Below are 18863 nucleotides of genomic sequence, written 5' to 3'. Positions count from 1 at the left end.
GGTGTTAACAGTGATGGACAGTTAAGTTCTGTACTTAAGTACGAATTTGAGGTACTTGTAATTTACTTAGTATTTTCTTTTCATGCCATTTTCTTCTACTCATCTCAGAGGGAGATATTGTACTTTTTAATTCACTATATTTATCTGACAGCTTATGTTACTAATTATTTTGCAAAGGAAGATTTTCACGCACAAAACATATGAAAACTTAATAAAATATCTTTTGTTCAACTACCCGACATTTTACAGCTGACACAATTATTAGATTGACATTGAAATTATTATTTTTTTCATGGTTCCACCTTCACAAATGTGAAGATTTGCTGCTTTTCCTAATTATTTTAATTTATTTGTAAAAATGTTGAGTTTTTATACTGTTGGTTAGACAAAGCAAGCATTGTGAAAAATGTCACTCTGGGTGATTGTGATGACATGTCTCACTATTTTTAGAATTTAAAAAAAATCAATTAATGGAGAAAATCAGCAGATTAATACACAATGAAAATAATCATTAATTGCACTTCCATACAAAAATGAGCTCCCCCTCAACAATTGCAACACTAAAATCCTGCTTTTACATTAATGCATGATAATAATAATAACCTAATATAATAGTAATAATAGTCACATTTTATCTTTCTGCAATTAGTTCTTTACTTTTATTACTTTAAGTACATTTCCTGATTATACGTACATACTTTGACTTTAGTAACATTTTGATAGAGGACATTTACATGTCACAGAGGGTTTTTACAGTGTGGTATTAGTACTTTTACTTAAGTAAAGGATCTGAATACTTCGCCCACCCCTGACACATATAACTGAGTAACTTGAAATATAATTGAAAGGGCGACCCGTTGAATGCTGTTGTTTAATAAATAGGAATGTTTGCCTACTGTATTTTTAAATTCTGTTTGTCATGTCAGCAGCCCCCGACAAACATATCTATACTATAAGTATTTTTGATACTTGCAGGTACTTTTGTACTATTACTCAAGTAGAAATTTAAAGTGGAATGCAAATTGAGATTATTTCTCTTTTCAACTGAGCCTTGATGTTGCTTGATTTTCTCTAGAAAAAGGCAATTAACGTCTGTTATTATGAACACTGTAGTCTGGACCAGAGTCAATGTATCATAATAAGATGGTGAATTTAGAGTGGAGTTACTCTCAGGCATGCAAACTGGCCAGCGGTAAAAAAGGTGAGTAGGATACGCAAGCAGAGAAAAGTACAGAGAAGAGGGGTCTTTTTTTAAGCTTACATGTTGTATAGAAGACGTCCATTCGTCTACTGCAACAAGACAAAGATACTGACACACAAGGGCGTCACTTTGTGTTCAAAAGTCAAAAGTAGTGGGGACATAAGGGCTTAGATTAGGGATGTGACGATACACCTCACGATATATATATATATATATATATATATATATATATATATATATATATATATATATATATATATATATATATATATATATATATATATATATATATATATATATATATCTGTTCATATGCTGCTGTTGGAGTGTGAAGCTCGACGCAGGTATGTCCTGCTCGGCTTGCACCTCCTCCTCTTCCCCGTCCTGCCTCTTCTTCCTCGGACCCCGGCAGCCCTCCCTCCTCTGCTTCGCCTCGACCCGGGTCATGTCCCGGTCTGTGTTTGGCTCTGGGGTGCAGTCCTCATCAGAGACAATAATGCTGTCACCATGGAAGCTCCAACATGCAAAACACGAAATTCACGTTCGTGTATTGTAACTGATGGAAACGGGAAAATGTGTGTCAGCCTGTTTTTAGCTTTGCCCAATGTTACCGCGTGAGGGGAGGCTGTGATTGGATGATGACAGGTGTCGTGACCATTGACAGGTGTCTTGACCAGCACTGCTGCTGTAATATAAGGGACACCCCGGCTAATACGTGACAGTTGTTAACCCTAGTTAGCATGTACGGCTTGGTTTCACTCAAGGCAAAGATCATTCAGGCAGACAAAACACCTGTGAGACTAATACATTTGAAGATATAGACTGACTATGACTCATGTCTACAAACCAACCAATCGGACAGTAGGGGTCTCAACCTGCTAAGAACAGGAGGCAAAGAAGAAGTAGTGTGAAAGAATGGAGAAGCATGAAGGACTGAAAGGTTTTTATTTCTGTAACAGATTCATTTACAGCAACAAAAACATCCACAGAGCTGCTGCAGCTACAATAAATATTCCTGACCACGCACCACCTCCAGCACTCAGCTGGTTCATTCTTCTTCACTGCTGCCTTTAAACGAATCCAAGTCGCTGTGAGGAATGAAGCTAATAGACCACTATATGTTTTGGTGGTTAGAAATATGTGGGAGTTTATTAACAACAAAACTACTGAGAGCAAAAATGTTGTCTCTAAGTCTGAATCAGAGTTCAGACTGTTTTGGTAAAGAGCATGAGCACTTTTCTCAATACTTAGTTGGTGAAATATTAAAAATGGGGTGGCATCAATGTCAAATATAATAATAGGTAGTTAAATAAGTTGAAGAATCTGACTGATACACGACTCTACAGACACATGTCAGTCTCTCAAAACACAAATCTGATATTTTTTGTGCTGGCTCAGCAGTTTTGTTGTAACCAAACTTCCTTAGAAAAGCCTATAGGAGAGAGCAACTTTTATTATGAAGGGGAGGAAGAGGAGGGAGCAGCCAGAGCCACACACTGAGTTTGGTCAAGTCTGTAACTGATAAACAGAGGTAACAACTTGACTGAACTCTGTGTGTTGACCTGCTCTGGGTGCAGACAAACATCTGTGCGTTTCATTGACCAACATCTGGCTACGTTTTTTTAAAAGGAACCATTTGGCTGTATTTACACATGGTTCAAATGTTTTATCAGACAATGTTTCAACCATCTGTGTGAACAAGACAAAGAGGATTCAGGTAGGTTTGTCCTGTGTGTGTGCATGTGTCTCAGACATTGAGGGTCTTTTTGACAGAGAAGATGATGTCTTTGATCTGCGGCAGGCTGTTGTCCTCCAGGATTTTGGCGTACGGCATGGGGATGTCGACGCCGGTCACCCTGGTGACCGGAGAGTCCAGGTAGTTGAAGGCAGGACCTTAAAAACACACACACACACACAGAGGAAGTTAACTGGACAGTAAACACCATCAAGGGGAGTTTTATTAATTAATCTTATTAACTAATAAAACAGAAAAATACATTTGGTTATGAAGTAGATTTCAGACTGTGACTGGTGTTTGAGGGAGAGTGGATACAGTTTATCAGAAGTGCCGTCATTCAGCTACATTATTCTCTAGTATAACAAGTATAACAACATATACTAGCCAGTAAAAGGTTTAAGATTAGATTAGGGCAGGACAATAAAACAATAACAATTATTATCCCAATATAACCGATAAATGTTCAATAAATATTCAATAAATGTTTGATTTTATTCACTTGAATCATACACATATTAGAATTTCTTTTAAAGATGTTTAAAAAGGACTGAAAAAAAGCTTTTACTTAATTTTACTCATTCATATTTGTTAAAGATTTTATCATAATTGTTTTGAATGTTCTACCTCAGATTTGTGAAGTGATCCACTGTTTGGCATCAAGTGTTGACAACAAAGAAGAGTTTAAACCACAATTAACCATCAGGTTTCCTCAACTTTCACTCAAGAGCAAAAATCTGACGCTATTTACAAAGTAGAGGAGTGAAAATAGCGAGGGACAAAGAAGAAAGTGTCCAAAGTATGGGATTATTTCAAACTAAAGAAAACAACAACTCTGTAATGTTACAATCTGTCCACCGTAAAATGAAACTTATATCTTCTCGGCAACAGCACGATGGCACCTGATCAGAAAGTACCCGGTTTGCTGGTCTGTTGTTTGCTGTATGACACACTATGAATTTCCGAAAGGACCAATAAATATCTATCATCTATCAACGAACATAGCTGATCCCATGAGTGGTGGTGACTGAGGACATTTAAGGCTTGAAACTAACAGTGTCCCTGTTACACACCGCTGAAAACGCCCAAAGTCACAGCCAACCGGGTTTCAGTCAATTGAGGCGAAAGCGGCAGCTTTTAAATCAAAGTTAAACATGACATGAATCTGTCTTTTCTATCTTTTAACTGCAACTCTGCATCACGACACAATGACGGTTAAACTTTGCAATCAATCTGTGTTGCGAACCGCTTGGGGGGGCCGTAAAGGTCAACTACGATCCATTAAACTACGAAGCAGCAATTCAAAGTCTGAAAAGGGTGTTTTAGCTACTCAGTTGTTACCTTCCATGATCCTGGCGCAGATCTCAGCTCCAACGCCAAACTGAGGCCAGCCGCCCTCCACCGTCACCAGGTGGTTGGTCTTCATCACGCTGGTCTCAATACTCTCGACATCCATAGGACGGATTGTCCGCAGGTTGATCACCTGACACAGAAACATTTTAGGAAATATTTAACAGGCCTCTGCACAGGTCAGCTGTGTCAGATAACAACAGGTGTGTTCCTTTCTCTACCTCGCACTCGATTCCCTCCTTGGCGAGGACGGCAGCAGCATCCAGGCAGTGACTGACGTACCGAGAGTGAGTGACCAAAGTCACGTGACTCCCTTAAAACACAGAAAGGAGAAGAAGATGAGAAAGGTTCAGGAACACAACGGTGACACAGACAGTTCATGGGAACCCACCTCACCTTTACCTCAACATCTTCATCCCAACATTTTAGGAAATATCAACTTCAGGATACAGATCTACATGCTAGAACTGTTTGTTTTTGAACAACATTACAGTTTCCTGAAGTCCGGTCACCACAGTGAGGATGGATTCATGAATTCTGTGCCCCAAGACAACGTCAGCATCCTGTGTCAGCCTCACCTTGTCTCTCCACCTTGGCCTTGCCGATGGGAATGGTGAAGTCTTTGGATAGTGCCTCCTCCGACATCTCGAAGGGAACGCCGTACATCAGTTCGTTCTCCAGGAACACCACTGTAACACACACAAAGTGAGGCAGAGCTCAGTGACAACAATGACACAGACCCCATTTACATGTCTTTATTTACAATGTAACTATGTCAATAAGGGCTTTGAGCAAATAACCACTGCCAGGGTCTGTCCCCTGTGATAAAATTGCCCCGAAATTAGCCGTCATTCTCCCTGTTGCTTGAAATAGAAGAACGACGAAAGACAGCTAGCTAGCAAACCACTAGCTAGATTTAGTCTTGCTCTAAGTTCATAAATGTGCTTAATCAATGTTGTCAGATGTTGTTGTGAACTCTCTTCTGTTGTTTTTGGCAGCTACCAAACCAAATGCATCACCACCCACTGCAGTAGGACCAAACCTGGTTTCCATGTAGCCCGGGAAAACCAAGATGGAGTGCAATCCGCTTTGTGTGTAGATCAGTGCAACTTAAAGAGTTTTAAATCTCATCTGGATATGAGACACTTGAAATGAGAAATGTGATAAGGGCCTTAAATTTAGAGTGTCCTGACTCAAGGAACATTAAACACTACAGAAAGTCCACTCCACCTCCTGTTAATGTCTCTCTGGTAATGACAAGAGTTTAAATTCCACCGGAGACCAAAATCTCTTTAAACTGTGTCCCTGTTATTGTCCAGCTGCAACAACTTTGTGGGCTTTAATTTTTCTTAGTTTCTACTGTCAGGCCACATAGAAGCTGCCTTAGAGGAGGGAAAGCCTTTCAGCTCCTCTGAATATTATTAATTATTAATATTATTAGGCATCGTGAATATTTCGATTTACTGTTTATATTCTAAAAGATATTCTTAAGCATTAAGCAAAAATGAGACAGGACTGGTGGGAGATATGTTTTAGTAAATAAATATAATATTATCTGACTTTATGTACCAGGTTCCTGCGAAACTAAATTACATTGTGTTACACCAATTTACATTTCTTTCTGAGACTAAACAATAAACTTTTTTTATTGTTAAAAAGTAAACCCCTGACTTCTGTCTGGTGGGACAGAGGGACTCTCTACTCATGCCAATCATAGTAATTCATAGTATAGTAAAATACTAGCATTTTCCTATAGTTGACTGCAGCAGGTTTGTTAAAGGCTGAAATGAGCTGCAAGATAACTCAAGACAGACAGCAAAGTTTCATTCCAGTGATGTTTTCATTTACCAGTTTTGTTTCTGAACTAGACTGTAAATGACTGAACAGCATTTAGTAGATGTTCTTCCTCTAAAACCTTCAGGCTGGTAATAACCTTTGACCTGCTGTAGTGTGCGGCGTCTCACCAGGGTTGTCGTCTCTGATTGCTGATTTCAGGAGACCTTTGGCATCTTCTGAACTCCAGGGACTCACAACCTTCAGACCTGGACAGTGACCATACCTGCAGACACACACAACAACAACACTGTCAGATCAGTATCGCATACAGTTACATCAACTACTGCTACCACCATTACAGGATAATTCCTTTCTCGGGACTTATTTTCAGTCCATTTGATTGTCTGACTGCTCGTATTTCTTAACTCTGACATATTTCTCAAGGATCTCAGCTGTCAACTTTGAGTACAATGTTGTTATTACTTATAGAAAGTCCAAGATGTAATAAAGCTCCTAGAAAGAACAGTATTAAGGGCCAAATGACAGTAATAACAGTCACAGTTTCCAGTGTAAGTGGACGCACCATGCAGCGAAGCATTGCGAGTGCTGTGCGGCGACGCCCGCTGACGCTCCGTTGGGTCCCCTGAAGACGATGGGTACCGGCTGCAGACCAGCTGACATGTAGTAGGTCTTTGCCGCAGAGTTGATGACCTGGTCGATGGCTTGCATGGAGAAATTAAAGGTCATGAACTCGCAGATGGGTCTCAGGCCAGCCTGCAGGAGACAACAGTTCAATATTACTGACAGCCGAAGGGGAGGTGTGCGGTTGTGTATGATCATGGTGGCTTCAGAATTTAAACAAATTAAATGGTATCTTTTTGTTTTGTATGACAGTGTATGTATTCATGTATTTACTAAGTGAACTTTAAAACAGTATATATTTCTTCACAGTTCTACTCATTCCTAGTAATTAATTAGGTCTAATTCCTAGACCTGTCCCAAGACCTGAGTCCATCCTAGTCCAAGTTATAACCAGTTTAATTAGTCAGGTAGGGTCTTACTCTATTGCTACAGGTCTGTACGGAGTCTCGACATACACAGAAAAAAAAGAATCAAACTTGTGCGCACAAATGACTAATTCATGCTCTTGATTTAAAGATGTAGTATGTGATTCTGGAGAAATTAAATACCATTGTACAGTTAGGGATTCATGTGTGTTTAGTGAACGTGTTGTCACGTGGATGACGAACTCACCATGGCGGCTCCCACTGCGATGCCAGCAAAACCCATCTGCACCAGAGAGAGAGAGAGAGAGAGAGAGAGAGAGAGAGAGAGAGAGAGAGAGAGAGAGAGAGAGAGAGAGAGAGAGAGAGAGAGAGAGAGAGAGAGAGAGAAGAGAGAGAGAGAGAGAGAGAGAGAGAGAGAGAGAGAGAGAGAGAGAGAGAGAGAGAGATTAACCAGGTGAAAAATGGTTCTGGGTGTTTTGATCACAGAGCTGAAACTGACACACTGATTTAGTTTAGTGTATATTTGCGAAGGGCGAATGAGTCTCACCTCCGTGATTGGAGTGTCGATGATGCGTTTGTCTCCGTATTTCTTCCACAGACCCCTGCTCACCTACACACACATACACACACTTTTTATAGTACTTACATTGTAATTGTGTTTGTGTTTTTTGCCCTGCTTGACTTCTTTTAATTGGTCCAAGCTTTTAACTTTGTGATACAGTGTTAATACCGATAAAAATACACAAAACAACCCAAGTTTTAATGAACCGTAGTTTCCCTTTGGAAGAGCCTCACATGAACGAGTGAGCGAACAGGTTAAGCTGCCGATATGTTCAGATTTGGGCATCTTTATGTCACCCTATTATCTCCTCAATCTGCTCCTCTGCTTTATCAAATTTATCTATTCACAGTCTCACTGTGCAACTGTGACAGAAGCAGGTAGGGAGAAGGAGGCGCAACTGAAAGCTAGTTAGCATCTCGGCAGATGTGGATGTGCTAAAACAAGTCAAACTGTCTTCATGTCCACTGTGTTCTACTGAGCATCACCTTGTAGGCTCCGTCGTACTGGGCCACCTCCTCACCCAACAGGAAGACCCGCTCGTCCCTCTCCAGCTCCTCATCCATCGCCTGGTTCAGGGCATCACGAACCATCACCTGAAGACAAACAACAGTGTTAATTCATTATCAGCATATAGCCATGCTGTTAATGAGGTCTGCCCACTTAAATTTCTTACAGTTACGTACAATTTATTTTAAATTTCCGCAGATTAAAAAAAAAAAAACACTATAGTCAGAAAAGCAAGTAAAGTTACAAAAGTATATTTTGTGACAGTACTTTTAATACTACTTCATTAGCATAGATAAAACATAAATAAATGGATAATAGTTTAGTGTAAGAAGGGCTTGAGGCTCTGGTGCCAGGGTGATTGTTCTGATAATTATAACTGCATGATGATTTGGCTTTAGATCCCATGTTTTTGTAAGTATGCATCTAAACCCAATGTGAGGATTTTCCAGTTTTCTCTGTTTTGTAAATTGTAAACTGAAAATATTTAGTGTTTGGACAACTGGACAGACAAAAAAAAATCTCTTTATATTTCTGACATTTTAGATTTGATTTTTAGAATATAAAACCTCTTAAACCTCTTTATTTTATATGTAAAATATTACATTCACAAGTGCAAATGGTAGAGACGAAAACACAATTACCACATTTTAAGAAAGTAATCAGAGATTATATTGAAACTTTATTTGGTTTAGAGAGTAGTAAAGCAATCAAAACAGTTCAACTTTGTAAAGATGTAACGTCTTTGTTGTCGGTTACATGATACCCATTTGTTTATGGTTGTGTCATGTTTTATTATTCTGCCGTTTTACATACTTTTATTTTGGCTAAATATCTTTGTAAAAGCTGAATTGAAGAAGACACAGCACAATTCAACAGCACCACAAACTACAGCCTATAATAAGTGGACAACTAAATGTTTTAATGTCTGTTTTGTCTGCACTCAGCCACAGTCCCCAGTTTATAACCAGTATGTTCAATGGTTTATCCAACAAACACCATCAGAGGGCTGACTGGACGATCAGTGACAGCAGGAACCCTTCAACTTAAAATGAGAAGGTAAAACTTTGTCAGGTTAGTTAATCACTGACAATGACATCTGACAGATGTTATTAGACAGCTGTCATTAAACTCTAGTTGAAACAACAGAAAAACATACAGCCAACAACAGCTGGAGTGTTAGCTGTTGCTAAAGTTAGCCTGCTAGCTGCTAACACTGACCTGCACAGCGGCAGGAGCACTCCGGTGAAAATCCCGCCGCCGCAGAGCCGACACGGCATTCTGTAGAAAGACAGAAAGACGGCATTATTCAATTAAACAACTACAAACGCAAAGTGGTGATACAAAGAGAAAATTTTCTCAATGAGCTCGCACCTTTCCCGAGCGGAGAAAGCACTTCAGGGACGCCGCCATGTTCAACCTGTCCTCTGCCGGAATGAGGCGGAGACTCTGTCGAGGTCAGGAGATTTCAACCAATCACAGCTGTAGTTTACGCGTCGGTCGGAACTCGTCATAACACGCAGCCAATCACAGCGGTTCAGCGGAGACGGAGGCGGGACAAAACTCAAGAGTGAAACAATTTTTTATTTTTTTAATCCAAGGACACGGGGTTGCATCCTGTGTTGCGCTGTCGTCTGTATGGAAGGCCAATTCCGCCACAAGAAAAAATAGATGAAACGTTAGGAATGACAAATATAAAAATACTAAATCAATCATCATTCAAAACTCAATATTAGCATTTGTCATTTAAAGTAGTCTCTAACAAAAAGTAAATAATAAAATGGAGGTGGAGGCCTGTGAATTGAAAAACAGCTGTCAAAAATTGAGCTGACTTGAAAAAGGTGACTAATAAATTGTCGACTGATGTGACAAATGTAATAAACCATTCATCATTCACAACACCCAACTGTTATTTGGTATTTAGTGCCTTACTATTGTTTTAAGGTCACACTGGAAGCAACACTCCACCTGCGTAGTCACTTGGCCACGTGGGGTCACTCTACGCTTCTCATGTGAACAGACAGAGAGACAATCGCTCTGCCAGTAAACGGCAGGCGCTCTGTGCATAGTAACCATGCCAACGGCTTCTGTGCGCCAAAGCTAAAAGTTGTATTTTGTTTCCTCTGTAGAGTTTCCTCAGTCTATCCTGTCACGTTTATAACTACAGTTTTTAGTTTTGCTGCATAAATGTCCCACATTTTCACAAACATCTCCAGTCCTTTCCTTAGTTTCAGGTAGCCAAAGCTAAGCCCAGTAATGGACTGTAACAAAGTACTTCAGTAGGGGAAAGTGGGGCACAACCTAACACATTTTGTTTTGGACTAAATAACTAAAAAATATTTGAGTTTGATTAATCAGATTTTTATACAAGCAACACACACATCTCTGCTGCGAATGAACACCATTGTTGTACAATTGCACTGAATGTCAAGGGAGTGAAATGTTACAACTTACCCCATGGGGGGGTTAGTTGTAACAAACAAGGGGTTACTTGTAAAACTTGCTAGAAAAGTCTGTTCATTCAAAACTATTCTATCTGATTAAATTATATCTACATATTATAGGTGAACTGTTCATGGATCCATATATGACAGATAGATTTCCACACATCCATCTAACCCTCAACCAACCATCCATCATGAGTCGATAAATAGATATTTGTATATATTATCTCTTTCCATCCATGATAATATATATCATAAAAAGAAAGAGAGATGTCTTTTCATCTAAATCATGGTCTATCAAGGATTTATATTCAAATGGATGTACCAATGGATAGATGGATTTTATCCACGCATCAAAATATATATAAATATTGACAGGGGTTAGTTGTCCCGCAGAGTTACAACTAACCCTGCTCTGGTTAGTGTGTCTTTAAGCCTGATTAATACTTGCAAGTAGTTAGTCAGGTGTTTCAAAACTGTACCACGTTTTAGGTAAAAAGACGGTTATTAAGGTAATCCATGACTGGATTCTGTGGCTTACACACACAGCTCAGTAATCAAAAGATAAGTATGATACAGAGTCCAATATCTCTAAAAATTGGTGAGAGACTGTCTGCTGGCTCTTTGATAAACTGACCTGAAACACAACCTGCTCGACCCTGTGCAGCTACATACAATCGTGCCCCGTGTTAGTTGTGCCCCGTGCTCCCCTACACAAGGTATTTGTACTGAACTTGAGTATTTTCTTTTCATGCCACTTTCTACTTCACCACATCTCAAAGGAAATACTGTACTTTTTACTTTATCTGACAGCTTCAGTTACTAGTTGCTTTAAAAAAACAAGCTTTTTACACACAAAATGTATGAAGAGTTAAAAAATAGGATGTTTTGATATAAATTAAAGTACTTAGCAGTTTATACAAGTCCAGCTAGTAGAACTACATCAGTTAGGCTAATTCACAGAAATGTAATTGGCAAATGTTTTGGTATTAGTCATTTTTCATGTAAAACATTTCATGGTTCCAGCTTCTGCTGCTTTTACTTGATTATTTTAATGTATTTTTAATCATTTTGAGGTTTGGACTGACAAAACAAGCATTGTGAAGGTGTCACTTAGGGAACTGTAAGAACATTTCTAACTATTTTCAGAATCTATTACAATCGATTAATGGAGAAATAATTTAAATAAAAATAATCATTAATTGCAGTCTGATACAAAATAGTTCAACCTCACTAATGCATGAGGAATAATAATCTGATGATATAATATATAACAATATACAGTCATATTGGACATTTTTTTTCTGCTTTGGCTACTTTTATTTTTAATTGGCTACTTCTACATTTTCCTACTTATAGCCTACTTACAAATGGGGGCTCGTCTAAAAGTTAGTGCAGTAAAAACTGGTTTGGTGCATCAGGATCGTGGTGCACTGCTGATTAGTTATTTGGTGCAGCTGTGTGCTGGTTTTGTGCTTTGTCTTGGGAGATGCATCAGGTGAACTGGGTTTTCGTGGGAGCCTTAGTGCCTGACTGGTGTAAGGTTTTTGTGTGCTGAAAATGCTACCATAGCGCAAATCGATCGACTCGACTCTACTCGGCCCTGCTCCGTTTTCCATTGCAGGTAGTACCCAGAGATAGTACGTAGCTTGTCGTCATAGCGATGCCACACACAACTGCCGCGACGTAATGTTCAATGCGACACACACACCAGCTCTTAAAATATTTCTATGGTTAAAACGTTTCAACATTCCGCAGAATTTAAAGACAGATAAGCGGTATGAAAACCTTCCAGCTGTGTTGCCGTTGTTGCTGCAGCGGTCTGTGTGATGGCGGGAGCAGAGGGTTCTGTGAGCGGGCGGCTGGCCGGCCTCACGCTCCTCCTGCGGGTTGGTACAGGCTTCCCTCGCAGCCACTCGCGGAGCTCCTCAACTCTGAAAATATTCAAGCACATTTTTGTTCCGCCATCACTTCTCGTAAAACTGTCAATATTCAAAATCTACACAGCTGATTTCTCACCTTCTCAGAAGTGGATTTAGTGATGAAATTCCATACGAAAACTGTAAAATATAAAACTTTCTGTTGCTGGCCTCTGTCTGGTGCAGCAATGATGATGCAGTGAATAGTGAATAATCTCTCTGATCAATCAGCAGTCTGTTGTGTTTTCACGTTACATTTTAGTATCCCTCAGCTCGCTTGGAACCTCAACGGAGGTGAGGTGATATAACAAAAAAAGTACCTGGAAGCAGGTACAGGTACAACATTTCTACAATGACCCTGACCCCGCTAGCTGCTTGGCAAGCTTTATGATGCGTTTTCATTGTGATGTCACAAGTAAAGGAAGTGAAGGGCTGGACTACAAATGAGCTGTTTTCAAGCGGTTCAGAGCAGAGCTTTCTGTGGGAGATGGGAACTCCCTTTGGGCTGGACTTTGGGCTTTTTCCTGTAACATGCACAAAAAAGATATAACTCAATAAAGGAGAGGGGAAAAGCCAACAAGCATAATACCACTTCTTTAACTAGGCAGTTACGGGGAAGTGTTCCTGTTGGGGTTGTGATTTGCCCATATCTGCAGTTGACATTACTGTCTAGTAAGTTATTGTTGTGGCTTCTTTGACTTTGTTTTTTGGTGCGCCTATGGTGGCATTTACCAGTGGCTTTAAGAGAGAGCTACTAGTCAGGAACACAGAGCATTATGGTGTTAGTGAGTGGTACGGATGACATTAAAAATATTACCTTGTCATCTTTGGTTGAGCAGGGGGTCTTGCAGTCAAGTAAACTTGTTGTGGCAGAGCCTGTTTCTGTGAGGGTGTTACCAACAGGGACGGTTGAAACTGTAAATCAGTGCTTTGTCTAATCTTAAATGATGTACTACTAAATTTCCTTTAAACCTTGCGTGTCTAAGTATCCTGAGGTTTATTATAGATTTTGGTCTGGTTGGTGAACTAAAACATTGGCACTGAGAAAGTAAACCATCCAGGTTAGCGTCTGTGACTTGGCCTGCTAGTTTTGGTAATATACATTAGGCGCTTGGCTCATGCTTTGTTTGGTTAGTATGAGTCTGGTTGTAGCTTTGTTTCCTTGTGCTGTGCGTCTTGGGACGACTTGGTTGGCTAGTGAGCCTCTGTTTGGGGGAAATGTTGGTGTGCTATTTTGATTTAGCACTTTTGTGATAGTTCCAGTTTTGTGTGTATTTAGTTGCTGGAATTGTGGTATATCATGTCTAGCAGAAGGCCAACTTGTTCGTTTGGGATGAGCTTCGGGTGCTCATTTTCATGTGAACTTTGGGTCGGGGCTATTGCTGCGTTCAATTTACCTCGGAGGTCGGAGCTGGAAATGACGTCACACCCGAGTTGACGGCGTTCCAGTTAACAAGTCGGAAAACCTCGCTCGGCCAGCTGTTTGTTTACAACTAGCCAGGTTAGCTATTGATACACCGGTGGATTAAAAAAAACGTATTGTGCGGTATTTACTCACACTAAACACTGTAGCAACACGTCCACAGACAGCAGCTGGACAGCACTTTGTGTACGAACATTTGAGTCACAAGTTCACAGAAGTGCTAATAAACAGTATAAACTGCAGCTTTCATTAACTGTTGATACCCCGACAGACATCTTGGATCACGAAGTCGGGGTAGTGCGGTTGTCCTGAGTTTCAGTTGAAAGTTCCAACTGGGAACTCAGAAATTCCGACTTCCCATGTCAAATCAAACACGCCATTTGACCTCAACTTTCCAGTTGTCGGTATTCCTCATTTTGTGTTCTGCAGAACCGGATCTGTTAGTGTAGTTCGGGCATGAATTTGCCTATGTCAGAAGCAAGGACAATGTTGTGATCTCCAAAGCTGAGTTTTGTAATTTTCTCTGGTTTACTTGAGGTCAGCCAGAGTGTGTTCTGTAACGTGTTCTTGCTTTTATTGTGTACTTGTAGGTAGTAGATTTGGGGTTCCCCTTTTGGGGCCCCTGTTTTAAGGGGGGTGACGCCCTGTGGGGTCATGTGTGGGTGTGGCCTATCTCTTTCTCTCTTCCTTGTAGAGGAATAGCTGATTGCAGTAACTCTGGACTAATTGCCCTGTAGAGTATTTAACGCTTCTCATTCTGAGGCCCCATCCACACTACTCCGTTTTAGTTTACAAACGGAGAATTAAAACGAATACGACCGTCCACACCAGCATTTCTGCTGCGTTTTGGAGTTGATCTCCATCTACATTAAAACGACTGAAAACACACAGCTAGTGTTGTGAATTATTTTGGAGCATTATAGCCTAAATTGTTATCATTAATTACTAGAGCAATGGTGGTCTACATTGTCATCATTTAAAGTGTTATTTTATAGTGTAAAGTTTAACTACTGAGTGTTTAACTACTGAGTGTTTAATGAGTGTGTTCAAACTCATATTTTATTCTTATACTCTGTGTGTTTATCATATATTATTCTTATTCTCTGTGAACGTGTGCTTTTTAATGTAATGTAATGCCTACATGAGCAGAGAAGCTGCTCAGGCCGCGCAGGCAAAACCTAGCCAACCGTAACCCACTCAATAGAAGCAAGGCACCTGCAGTAAGTCACGTACGCCAGGGCTGAGATCATCGCGAACTGAAGCCAAGAATGAGATCATGACATGTTGTGATTTATGGCGCCTGGTACGGCTAGGTACTGCATGAAACCAAGCTTTGCGCTGCCGAAAGTTAACTTGTATGAGACAAAGCACCCTCATGGTTGGCATTGTTAAATCATGTATTTGTTCATTGAATCACGTTATATATGTATTAGATATGTTATTCCTTATTAATTCTTTTAAAAAATACGATTGTAAGTGTTTAAGTTTTAATGGTGTCAAACTATGCCTGTGTAACTTTTAAAAAAATACAGTGGGACTGAAGTTGAAACATATTGGTGGATTTCTAATCCAGTAATGTAAAAAATATAAAGAGAGATAAATGGTAACAATAATTACATGTAATAATAGTTAAAAAGTGGAAATTGTAACATTAATGAAAGGGTTAATTTGGTAAAACAGTACAAGGAAAAAGGCCACTAGATGGCAGTAGAGGATAGGAAATCCACCAAAGGGGAGGAGTGGTCAGCGAACACCATAGGTGGAGTTAAGGAGTAACGCCCACCTAGAAGGAGGAGATAAGGAGGAGTTAAGATGTAACGCCCACCTGAAGGGAGGAGACAAGGTGGAGCTTAAGGTGAATATAAGGCGATGTTCGCTGACCACCAACTCGGTTCCATCCTGAGACCTGCAGGGATGTTGCTCGGGTTTATCGGTCCTTTATTGGAATAAACTCTTTTGCACCGACTCTTGACCATCTCCAGTGAAGTTTTTGACTACGCAGTTTTTGACTAAAGAAGAAATCTAATAGAGTAATTTTATTGAGTTTATTACGTTGGTTAGGGTAGGGACCAGGTCTTTTACTGGCCCGGCCGGTCCTTATTTCCGACCTGACACTAGGACCTGTTCAGGTACACTGGGCATGCGCGTGCCAGTGTAAACATGAAGCAGATGGTCTATTCCGTAGTTACATAAGATTTGGCGAAAGAATAAATAAATACAGATTAAGCATCAGAGCAGTTGTGGTGTGTGTTTGTTTATTTATTTTTTTTGCATATGGATCAATAATGAGCTGGCACTGTTACTGAATGTGACAAGGGAGTGTGGCGTCAGACAGACTGGGAGTTGTTGCAATACGCCGGCATGCACAGTACAAGTGTAGGCAGATGAATGTTATTTGCAGGGTATGATGATGATGTCAAAAACCCAGTCAGCAGCATCGTGTTTCTGCTTTGCAAGACCCAATTAGAGAGTCCTCTGTTTTGGCCCATCTTCACTAAAACACCCTCCAGAGTTTTGAAACGCAAAATGGGGTCGGCAGCGTTTCCAAACTTCTCTGTTTTAGGTCTTCATCGTTGTAGTCTGGACGGGAGGTGCGAACGTAGCAAAAGGTCTTCGTTTTAATTCGAAAACACAGTAATGTGGATGGGGGCTGAGGTCGCTGCTGGGCTGGGGAGGGATGGATGGACGGACCTCTCTGCTAACTTGCCACAATCTGTTTCCCTCCACAGGTTCCACCTTCAACCTTCAACCTGTTTTAGTTGATAGTTATTATTTGTTGCACATTACAACACCCTCACACACACTTTCCATGCATCCATCATCCTGACCTGACTGAAACCACTGATGCATATACCCCATACTTGTTCACCTTTACTTTGGCACCAGCCTTAATTTGGGTAATTTTGGTTTCAATAAACACATTCTGTTAAACTTCTACCATGGTGTGTCTCCTTTTATTGTGGCCTTTTGAGCCAGGTTATAACAATACTTTTACTTAACTTTTTCAATGCAGTACTTGCAGAGTATTGTTACTGTGAGGTATTGGTATTTTTTTTTTTTTTGCATCTGAATAGGCTTATGTTACTCACCACTGGCTAAAAAAGCCAAAGCTTGTGGTTGCAAAGAGGTTGGAGAGTTTTTGACTGCATCAGTAATTTAGCACGCATTTGGCTACACTCCCCAACACTGGAAACAACACATTTTTAATTTATAATCTGCTTAACGGCTCTGGCCTTTAGTAGGGTACAGAGAAAACTATGAACTCAGCACAAAATTATCGTCCATTAATTGAATATAGCGGGACAACATCAAGGAAGTCATGTGTCTCACGGTGAATGCGGGAGACTTGAGAGCCCTGCAAATACAGTAGGCCTAAACGGTAAATGTCATGTGTTGTGAATGATAAATCAAGTTTATCACATAAGTTGACAGTTTACATTACATTTATTCAGTAAGCTGACGCTTTTATCCTAATGGTGCTTCCAGACCAAAACTTTGTATGTAAACTCACCGCCCCAGACGCTCGCTTCGCTTTTGGTCTGAAAGCACAGTAAGTGCCTTGCTCATAAAAATGAAGAAACGTGGTTCTGTTTTAATCCTATAACAACTGTTTTAATTAAATCAATCAGTGATCATTTATCACTATATTATTCATTTGACTTCCATTTTTACCCCTTTATTTTTCAATTCACATGCATTTTCATCATTTAAGTATTATTACTTCCAACTCTCCTAGGGTTGGACCCACATGCAGAAAAATAGGTAAATAATTCCATAAATTACAGGTAAAAGCAGGCAAACCAGAAGGCAGGCAGGTTGACAGGGAACAAACTGGTTGCTTTAAATACATCCTGTCTAAACCTCCTTCACAAGTGAAACCTTCCGTCTGTTCTTCCCTGGAGGTAAAACGCATCACTCACAACAATAAAAGAACTTTTATGTCAAGTATTTCTTGTTCAGTTACATTCAAGACCATTCATACAGTTTGCATACCTGAGCATTAAAACTCATGAAATACATTTTTAACTACGCAAAAGTTCCACCAAGATCAAACAACTGTATGCCCCCTCCCCATCTGATCCCTTCCCAACCCATGATGATTATAATAGTGGTAATAATACATTTGATTAAGTAATAAAAAAAATAGGTTAAAAAGTTCCAAATTACACCTTGCAACATCTATAAAGGATGTCTTGTTTGTTAAATCCATACAAAAACAGAAATATAATAATATGATTTTGTATTTGTTATGTTTATACATTTTATATTTTGTTTCTGTTTTTTGTGAAACTGTTCTGAACTTCAGAGCCACCGCAGTCAACTATCCCCACCCAGCGCACATTCTTCTGTAACATGCGGTATAAACGTGACAAAACCAGTTGAGGAAGAACAAAGCCAAGAGGATAAAAGTGGACATTTCATCAACCAGTCACACAATTGTCAACCAGGAGGCACAAAAAAGAGAGAGGTGTGAGAGAGAGAGCACAGTCCATCACACTGACGGAGGAATAAGACAAATCCTCTGAGACATCGGCATCAATTCATCTTTCTTAGGGTAAGACAACGACGCTTCCATCTTTTTCTGCATATCTTCAGTAGTCCTCTGCTTCTTTAAACACACTGCAAGACAGCCAAAGGAAAACTGGAAACCCCTTTGGAAAAAGCAGAGGCTTGAATTTGTAAAAAGAAGCCACTCAGAGGAGAGCTGTGATTGTGTACATCCTCAGTTGGCAGCAAATCCTGCAAGCACAAGCCAAACTAAGCCCCATGTCTTCAAAAAAAGACAAAAGTGCATCTGTCTTAAAAGGTGAACTCCACTAGTTTGATACATTAATAATAATGATGAAGTGTGGAGGTGGTATCTTGTCTTATGATCAGTTTAGGAGAAGTGATCTACTTAAATCACTGCAAGACACCTTGGCGTTCTACTAAGCATGTGGAT

The 18863-nt window shown here is 39.9% G+C and overlaps 1 protein-coding gene across 1 annotated transcript; it reads right to left on the bottom strand.

The window, feature by feature from the left end:
* Nucleotides 1–2129: 2129 nt before the first annotated feature.
* On the bottom strand, nt 2130–9548 carry pdhb (pyruvate dehydrogenase E1 subunit beta). The gene is made up of 11 exons (XM_038697103.1): nt 9510–9548; nt 9357–9416; nt 8117–8224; nt 7617–7679; nt 7317–7352; nt 6646–6836; nt 6251–6345; nt 4865–4975; nt 4508–4599; nt 4278–4419; nt 2130–3094 (listed from the first exon to the last, which is right to left on the bottom strand). Exons 1-11 carry the CDS (start codon nt 9546–9548, stop codon nt 2949–2951), a joined length of 1083 nt encoding a protein of 360 aa, XP_038553031.1. The 3' UTR covers nt 2130–2948.
* Nucleotides 9549–18863: the final 9315 nt, after the last annotated feature.

The sequence above is a fragment of the Micropterus salmoides genome, unplaced genomic scaffold (assembly GCF_014851395.1).
Source record: "Micropterus salmoides isolate LMB-PRFRI ecotype aquatic unplaced genomic scaffold, ASM1485139v1 Ms_hic_scaffold_4, whole genome shotgun sequence".
NCBI lineage: Eukaryota > Metazoa > Chordata > Actinopteri > Centrarchiformes > Centrarchidae > Micropterus > Micropterus salmoides.
The sequence above is the reverse complement of the archived record's forward strand: the minus strand, read 5'-3'. Positions and strand labels throughout refer to the sequence as shown.

Bases quoted from the DNA above. Each gene is read 5' to 3' on its own strand.
- pdhb (XM_038697103.1), bottom strand. From the start codon at position 9,548: ATGGCGGCGTCCCTGAAGTGCTTTCTCCGCTCGGGAAAG. The intron at 7,680-8,116 runs GTGATGCTCAGT...ATGTGTGTGTAG, and splicing joins AGTACGACGGAGCCTACAAG to GTGAGCAGGGGTCTGTGGAA. The intron at 3,095-4,277 runs GTAACAACTGAG...TGTGTTTTTAAG, and splicing joins CTGCGCCAGGATCATGGAAG to GTCCTGCCTTCAACTACCTG.